At 41.4% G+C, this 9,225-nt stretch overlaps 1 protein-coding gene across 10 annotated transcripts in view; it reads left to right on the top strand.

The window, feature by feature from the left end:
* Positions 1–8,924, top strand: part of LOC109480078 — a 30,124-nt gene extending 21,200 nt beyond the window's left edge. For 3 of the 10 annotated variants that reach the window (XM_019782229.1, XM_019782231.1, XM_019782226.1), the window contains exons 2-8: positions 2,260–2,388; positions 3,048–3,117; positions 3,852–3,937; positions 4,405–4,518; positions 6,979–7,083; positions 8,236–8,472; positions 8,596–8,924. In XM_019782229.1, the coding sequence (XP_019637788.1) occupies positions 2,314–2,388; positions 3,048–3,117; positions 3,852–3,937; positions 4,405–4,518; positions 6,979–7,083; positions 8,236–8,472; positions 8,596–8,607 (699 nt within the window). In that variant the 5' untranslated portion in view covers positions 2,260–2,313 and the 3' untranslated portion in view covers positions 8,608–8,924. Of the gene's footprint in view, positions 1–2,255; positions 2,389–3,047; positions 3,118–3,851; positions 3,938–4,404; positions 4,519–6,978; positions 7,084–8,235; positions 8,473–8,595 lie in introns of all 10 variants that reach the window. The other 7 variants (XM_019782230.1, XM_019782228.1, XM_019782232.1 and 4 more) reach the window with 5 other exon arrangements.
* Positions 8,925–9,225: the final 301 nt, after the last annotated feature.

Genomic DNA, 9,225 nt, shown 5'->3' with positions numbered 1-9,225 from the left:
AGGCCACACCAATTTAATTTGTTGGTTCTCGGATTCGCCTCTTCATTTTTTCCTGATTTGACAAAAAAAAAAAAATTTCAGAATCAACTGCAAAATGCTCATATTTTGCCCTGAACAGTTGAAAACAGTCCTTTTCTTCCTAGTCGTTACGGTTATTCCATCTTTCAATGCAGTGGTATCATTAGAAGTTCAAAATTCATTGTTTAAATTTTGAACCAGCCTTTTGTGTTGACTTCATACCTCCTATCGTAGCATTTGGGGCCATAATAGGATGCCTAGATCTGTTTTTATTACCTCCATGAAATGTGTCATGGAGGTTATATTTTCAGTTGTGTTTATCTGTCTGTCCGTCCTTCTGTTGGTCAACAAGATAACTCAAGAACGCCTGGATGGATTGATTTCATACTTGGTGTGTTGGTAGGGTGTGACGAAAACTGGAAATGATGAGATTTTGGTCCCCCTAGTGGCTTCCCTTGGTACTGCAGCGCAACTTCCGGTTTTGATATCTCGCGATCTGGACATGCTAGGGTCATGAAATTTTGATGGAAGGTAGCTCTCGTGCTTGGGAAGAAGTCTTATGAGTTTGGGCCCCCTAGCGGCTTGTTCTGGAACTGCAGGGCACTTTCTGGCGAAATGTTTAAAAGCCAATAAGTCCAGACAGGAACAACATATTTTCATTATTTTTGGTGTGTAGGTAGCTGAAAGAGAGATGTACATAATTAAATGCAAATTATGCAAATGAGGACTTTATTTGCATAATTAATGAGGAAATTCTATAATTACAGTGTTTTACGATATCTCGCGATCTGGACATGCTAGGGTCATGAAATTTTGATGGAAGGTAGCTCTCGTGCTTGGGAAGAAGTCTTATGAGTTTGGGCCCCCTAGCGGCTTGTTCTGGAACTGCAGGGCACTTTCTGGCGAAATGTTTAAAAGCCAATAAGTCCAGACAGGAACAACATATTTTCATTATTTTTGGTGTGTAGGTAGCTGAGAGAGAGATGTACATAATTAAATGCAAATTATGCAAATGAGGACTTTATTTGCATAATTAATGAGGAAATTCTATAATTACAGTGTTTTACGATATCTCGCGATCTGGACATGCTAGGGTCATGAAATTTTGATGGAAGGTAGCTCTCGTGCTGGGGAAGAAGTCTTATGAGTTTGGGCCCCCTAGCGGCTTGTTCTGGAACTGCAGGGCACTTTCTGGCGAAATGTTTAAAAGCCAATAAGTCCAGACAGGAACAACATATTTTCATTATTTTTGGTGTGTAGGTAGCTGAGAGAGAGATGTACATAATTAAATGCAAATTATGCAAATGAGGACTTTATTTGCATAATTAATGAGGAAATTCTATAAGTACAGTGTTTTACATTATACTACTTACATACATGTAATGTATGTAACCTATGGCAGGCGGAACTTCAACAGATACTAATTATGCAAATGATGACCTAATTTGCATAATTAATGCGAAAATTCTATGGTTTCGTAATGGTGAATGATGAGACATCTGTAAGTTAATCAAAATTTAACATACATCACGATGCATATATCATGTTAATGCAGAGGTCATTTGCACAATTAAAGAAGAAATTTACATTTACATATCAAGATCATATTTCATGGAGGTATGAGATCTCGGAATTCTAGTTTTTATTTTTTTTCGCCCTGTCGCTTCATATTTTTCCTGAAAAAATCCGAGAACCAACAAATTAAATTGGTGTGGCCTGAAGAGCTACCGTATGTACGTGTAAAGGCAAATTCACATACGTTTGTTCCAACCTTGCAGAAATATAATATAAATTACATATTGTCAAGAAAAAGAAAGTTATTTTGGAAATTTTGAAACTTTAGAGGCGCTATGTGTCGTACTTTCCGAGGAAAACTTACATATCATTCTAATCCTATAATGTGAAATATAATGACAATGAACTTTATTGCATATTCACGCTCTACATGAGCCAAATGCACTAAGTTAGATAACTTGGGTACAAGTACAGAAGAAACAGGTGTTATACATTTCTGTGCTACGTCTGTATCTACATGATATATCAACAAGATCTGTCTGCAGGATCTCTTCTCTCTTATTGAAACATGAAGGGACAAATTTACATAGTTTGATCAAGTTTCAAGTTTATTTATTTCACCAGGGAATACCTCAGATCCATTGATCTGCTTTTCAGGTATCCCTGGGCACACATTAAAACATACAATTTCATAAATTTTGAACGTTTCTATTGCATTTCAGGCAGGCAGGCGTGTCCCTTTGTAGTTTGTTTTACAATCGCTAGGAGACGTTGGGCAGCATGGCCATCTTACAGAGCTGTTGCGGTTGCCTTGACGTTAAGACCGGATCAAAAGTGATCGCTTCCATCTTGATCGTAAGTCTAACACAAAATTATTCTTAACTCTGGTTGCACAAAATAAAAATAAAAAACAGGGTTTCCTGCCACATAGAAAATCATCTAGTTACAAGGTGTTTGACATAAGTATTGCTTAATGGTTAGAATAGTATTCTCAGAGAATTTTTCCTCCAGTGAATTAACTATTTATAATGATTGGAACCAGTTGTTTTCGTTGAATTTACATTAATTCTAGACTTAAAATCAGCGCAAACTTTCTGGTTAACAAATTTTTGAAACCCCCTAAGGACCCTTGTCATTAGAATTCAAAGGTAAATCTCTAGTCCTCGGTTAGAAATTATCGCTCACGGTATGGTCTATAGATTTTAAAATGCAGTTGTTTTTTATTTAAGTATAGTAAGGTACTTCCAAAACTTTGAGGAACAAAAGATCCTAGGGATATTATAGCTTTAAGTATGTTTCCACCCTCCTCCACACACATCCTGTTTATTGCAAACTGCACCTCGCCAATGGCAGCATTGCAATTAGTGGTTCAACCAATGACATTAAACCTTCATGAAGTTGTATGTTGTGAAGGAGGTGGGCGGAGCTATGGTATCGGTCACTTTGTAACCGTCCTATAGATACATACTGGTTAAACTTTACATTCTGTTCATAATGTCATACCTTTTCCACAGGTCATTTCCCTGGCTGGACTCGGTTATACCGCATATGGCACAACCGTAGCATCAGCTGTTGGCGTCGTGTGTAAGTGACAAAAATGTTTGCACTTATGGGGTATAGTGAGTGTTATGTAGGTTATAGTTGGGGTTAGTGGCATCGTGTGGCGTAGTGGTAGAGCGGTCGGCGTTCAGACATTAGGAGGCCCCGGTTCGATCCCGGGTACGAGCAAAGGGCATGTCCGAATATGCGCACCGACGTTGTGCCCTTGGGAAAGGCAATTTACACATAACCCCTCAATTAGAGGGAATGGTCTCCAATGCCAGTTGTCTTCAGCTGGCGAACGAGATCAGCGCCAGGCGGGCTGGCGTGATCAAGGCGGACCTTGAGCGTAACCAATCCGGCAGCTCGCTGCAAGCATCCCAACACGTTTACGTAGCTGTGGCGTAGCTGCAGAGTGTTCGACTCGGGATCAAGAGGTCCCGGGATGGAGTCCTGACATGCCACCGATCTTGTGCCATAGAGGTTATGCCAGGCATAAGAGTTTATGGTTGGGTCAAGTTTGTAACAGATTGAGGAAGTCATTAATTACTTCTACATCTGGTAGCTCTTGCTGCTGTCACAGTTCTTTTTTCGCTGTTCATCATGCACGAAAATAAAGTGGATTACAGATAGCAAACGGGGTACATTGTATCAGCAGTCGTCCATTTAATCAATGAGACGAATAAAAAACATTAAAACAAACCGCTGTGACACAAGGCCTGAATATTTTTCATGGATGTATGATACAACTGACTGTTGTTGATTATTAATTTTTGTAGCGCCGACCAACGTTATTCTCCTGAGCGTCTACAGCTTGAGCGTCAGCAACCATACCCTTCTCATCATAACAATAGCAAAGGCAAAGGTATTTCCAAATCTATCCTTAGCAGGATGTACACGCTCTAGTACGTTAAGAAGCCTTAACGATAATATCATTTAAAGCTAGTATGTATTAATCTAACAACGGCATTTTGCGTGACGGCTTGTGAGCTTTAACGCGCCATCGCTTGTTCTGTTAGTCAATCAGATACCCTTTTTTTGGAAACTACCAGCCAATCACGTTGCCTCTAGACCGCAAGCGGCAATGATGACTTTATCAGCCGGACTAAGGACTTCCGTCTAAGGATAGGAAATATACAGCCAATCACGTTACGTCTTGACTGTAGGAGGTGACGTGATTGGCTGGAAAATATTTATGCAATAGCCAGAAAGTTACCAGCCAATCAAATTTCAACTTCACTGAAGGAGACGACGCAATTGGTTGGAAAATTTCCCTCCAATAGCAGGAAACATGAGAACATATATAACATCCATACCAATTTTCTCTCACAGAAACCACGCCCGATGATTTCAGCCTGGGGAGTAGTCACTTGGATCTGTACTTTAGCGGTCCTGGGCATCTACAGCTTTACGACAGTTCAAGCTGTAGCCCTCATGTCGGTCATTGTACGCCATTTTTATTGTTCTTTTAGGCCAAGGAAAGAAATATCCTTCCCCCGATAAGGTATAATTGTTTCCGGCTGCATGTGTGAATGTGTTTGTAGTTACAACCTACGGTGTCTTGGTAGATTTTTGGCGACGCCTTTTGCATTTGTGCAAGTACTACGATCGCTTTGAAAGAATTTAAAAAAATTGCACCAATGCATTCCCTGGGGAATTGGTTTTGAGGTAACCTTCGGCCATGTGTTTTTTTTTACCAAGCAGGCAACTTACACCGGGTGCCCACGTACTACCCATCCAGCTGCCTGGCATGATTAATTTGGCCGTGTTTAAGTGAAATCACCCAAGGCGGTTTACATGTGGTTTACCCCGAAGCCGGTTTCAAATGGCTCCATGTGAACGCTCCGAAATCACATTGAAAGCGCCTCGATCCCAAGCCACTTCTAGAGGTGGTTTCGAATCGGTTTCCCCGCATCGCGATTTGCGTCTGAACACAATGTGATTTCAATGTGACTTCACCTGGTCATGGATTACGGGATGATATTTCTTTATTTATATGCAATACCAACTTTAACGTGGCAGCAACTTAAAGAGCAGTAATAGTAAAAAAATGTGTCCGTTCTAGGGCGAGCTTCACCGCCTCTGGTGGGACCACGTCGGCTTTCGGCCGAGATACGCTGGGAGGGGGGCACCAGCAAGCAGGTCGTTGACATTAATAACACGCTACCTTGCGTGTTTTCATCAAACAGCAATAAATGTTGCTCAAGCGTATTGTGTTCGGACACGGTTTCACAGGTGTGTGTGGCACGTGAACCAGATGTGAGGAATGTGAGTTACCCGAATCGCGGTTTGGGTGATTCCACATAGACACGGCCATAAACACGGCCTTACACCGGGTGCCCACGTGCTACCCATCCAGCTGCCTGGCATGATTAATTACTGGTCATCTGTCTTCTCCCCACACCATGGACCATGGACAGAGAGCACAGCTGTCTTTGGTCAGACCACTTGATCAGTAATCTGACATTCCCTCCAGAGAACATTTAGGCTGATGGGTGTGGGTTTATTCAAACAGATCACACAGGGAAAAGAAATTATCTGTCCTTTGGAGACCCACAAAAGGTCAAACAAGTCCTAGGAGTAACAACTTCAGATCAGAAGTAAAATCCAGTCTTTGGTGGAGAATAGAGCGGGAAGTATTGTTTTTGGCGCGTCCTGTCTGTCTGTGTGTGTGTGTGTGTGTGTGTGTGTGTAATGTGTTTGTGTTTGTGTTTCCGCACAGTTGGAGTCAGCATAACTTCATAACGCCTTTATGGATTATGATGATATTTGAAATGCTGGTAAGTCTTTGGAAGACAAAGGTCAAGGTCAAATATGGGCCTCCTGGTGAATGACCTTGGTACTGCAGCAGAACTTCCGGTTTTAGTATCTTTTGTCCTGAACATACTATGATCTTGAATTTTTGGTGACCGATAGCTTTTCCTGTCAGGAATAAGTGGTGTGGGTTTGGTCCCCCTATCAGCTTGGTCTGGAACTGCAGGGGACTTTCGGGCGAAATCTTTGAAAGCCAATAAGTCCAGATAGGTACAACGTATTTTCATCATTTTTGGTGTGTAGGTAGCTGAGAGAGAGATGTACATAATTAAATGCAAATTACGCAAATGAGGACTCTATTTGCATAATTAATGAGGAAATTCTGTAATTACAGTGTTTTAAATTATAGTACTTTCATACATGTAATGTAACCTATGGCAGATGGAACATCAACAGATACCAATTATGCAATTATGACCTAATTTGCATAATCAATACGAAAATTCTATGATTTCTTAATGGTGAATGGTGGGAATGTCATACTTGGGACATCTGTAAGTTAATCAAAAGTTAACATCAAAATGCATATATTATGTTAATGCAGAGGTTATTTGCATAATTAAAGAAGAAATTTACATATCAAGCCCATATTTAATGGGGGTATGAGATCTCGGAACTCTTGTTAGTCAATTTTTTTTTCATTGTATCTTTATTGAAATAAGATCATTCAAACCCTTGCTATATCTGGTGTGGTATCGTTTATCAACAGCTTTCGTACACTATTAAAGGTTTAACCGTCTGTGTCATACTGCAGTACTTTCATGAAGGGACTGGTTAAGCGGGTATTGTATGTTACAGTTGTGATACCACCCGTATTTGACGTAATTTGGATAAAATTGCCGTTTTTGTAATGTCTTTGTGTAAGTCGTCAACATCTGTCACAGAAGCCACCTAGGAGGATGTGGAAGCTCTAACCATGCATAGAAGGGGCGTGTGTAGGATTGAAACGGGCGAGTTAAGCAGACTTAAACCGGTGACTTAAGACAATGCAAAGATGATGCAATTTTGCAAAACACTTTTGCAAATTTTTTCAAGGATTTGTAATAAAGGTTTTGTTATCATACCCATACCACGGTTTGTTTGTTTCTCCAGGCTAGCAGTATCGGATCTGGATTAAACCAAGACGCCTTCAAAGCAGGATACGTTGCAGGCATCGCTATCGTTTGGACTATCTTCGGCATTATCTTCATGCTTACCGTAAGACAAATCCAGCTTTTACAGGCTTTCCCTTGTTATTACAAAAACCGCTAGGTTGATTAGCGGTAACTTCGGACTCCCGTATCCTTCGTACCAAAGCCTGTACTCTCAGCTGTCCTTACCTTCACTCCATCACCGGCGTAAACTGCATACTGTTACCACCCTCTACAAACTACTGAACGGAAACTGCCCACCACATATGTTAAGCCTGCTTCCCAGAACCCGGGCGTCAGCCATTGAGTCTCGTTACTCCTTGAGAAACAGCAATCACTTGACAGCACAATTATCCAAAAGTACTAGGGGCCAAAAAACCTTCTTCCATAGAGCCATTTTGCTTTGGAACACGCTACCTTCCAATGTTCGCACAGCCCCCACCATTACATCTTTCAAAACCAATCTCCAGATCTCGCTCGGAGACCCATACAGTATGAACGCTGACCCTGACCTCCCAATGTAAATATTACTCCTCTTAGTGCACCTTAGCTAAGTCCTGTTATAACTATGTAAATTCTATATCTGATAATTTTGATTTTAAATGCCCCATTTTCATCTGACATGTATGTATGTATGTTGTTGTCTCTGTCCCCAAGGTTAGCCCTTTAAAATAGTCCTGGCACTAGTTGGGCAACCTTGGCTGTCATCTGTACAGCTGAACCAATAAATAAATATTACAAATACCGAAATTATGCCAGAGAAAAGGGTCAAAAGTTATAATACCTTAAAATACTTACACGAAACCTGCCCGGTGTCACCGATCTTGTGCCCCTGAGAAAGGCACTTTACACGACTTTCCTCACTTCACTTATATGTAAATGAGTACCTAGCTTTGGTTGGGACGTCCCTCCTACATGTGTCCTAGGATGTTTTGGGAGAGCCACAACCCACCGCACTTTTTGAAAAGAGTAGGGGACCTTCCCGGTGTGAGTGGTTCAAACTTTACAGTCTGGTCTCAGGTTTGACATCTTGAAGAGGTGATAGTCACCTAGTACCTGTTATGTCAATCCTTCCAAAAATGTGGTAAATCTTAATAAGATAAGATAAGATAAGATAAGATAAGATGCAGATATATGTGACTGGGATGCAGTTATTCTCTCATTGGTCGAACCGCTAATTGTCTTTCTCTCATTGGTTATTGCTGCATCTGTTTCCCAGGTGTACGGTACCCTTGTGGTGATGTCTCACTACCAGAACCTCCGTGACGCAGCAATGGGACAGGGGCAGCAGCAGGTGGCAATGGGCAACCTGGCGGGCAACCAACCCTACATGCCGGTGGGCAACCAACCCTACATGCCGGTGGGCAACCAACCCTACATGCCGGTGGGCAACCAACCCTACATGCCGGTGGGCAACCAACCCTACATGCCGGTGGGCAACCAACCCTACATGCCGGTGGGCAACTAACCCTACATACACTTTTAAAGACACAAGGCCATATTTCTGATTTCTTTTTTTATTTGTTTCCTTTGCTTAGAAATATATATTAATGCTTTTACCATTACTGTCTTATTCTAGGGTCAGGTTTAGGGAGATGGCGGTTGTTGCTGAACTACAGTCAACGAGACAACATGGAGTTCCACTGCGTTTCCAGTGTATATGCTTTTATCTGGCCTTTTTATACTCTTTATGCTGATAAGTTTATAACAAAACCAATGGCTAGAAAGAAATATGTCCTAGTTTTAGACTTTTCGTTTTTCTAGTAGAAGAAAGTGTTTTACATTGCACATATATAAACGAGTAACCTTTTGCTGCATTTGCATATTCATGCATTCCTCTTCCTTTGCAAATGTATAATAATACATGTAAGAACCGTTAATGCAAAAACAACAATGGTTTACGCTTTACACAATCGTTTCCAATGTTTTTGTAATGGCTGTAATAGATGATCGTTCCGGCCCCCTTGGTCCCTTTAGGCCACACCGACTCAATTTTATAGATGACATTGACGCGCGCATTGATTTTCGTTCTCAAAAAAAATAACGATAACGTCCACCTAGGCTCTGGCCTGGCTCTAGGCCTGGGTAGTTAGCAACAATACGGAGCCGGGCACCCAGGCTACCGAAGCTCCACGACTCACACAGCACGGTTGCTTTGTTGGTTGCTTTGTTGTCACAAGTTTGCCAAAACTGTGAGTGGCTGTTGTCA

This window comes from Branchiostoma belcheri, unplaced genomic scaffold (genome assembly GCF_001625305.1).
Source record: "Branchiostoma belcheri isolate BF01 breed outbred unplaced genomic scaffold, Haploidv18h27 scaffold5, whole genome shotgun sequence".
Lineage (NCBI taxonomy): Eukaryota > Metazoa > Chordata > Leptocardii > Amphioxiformes > Branchiostomatidae > Branchiostoma > Branchiostoma belcheri.
This window is presented reverse-complemented; position numbering and strand designations above follow the sequence as displayed.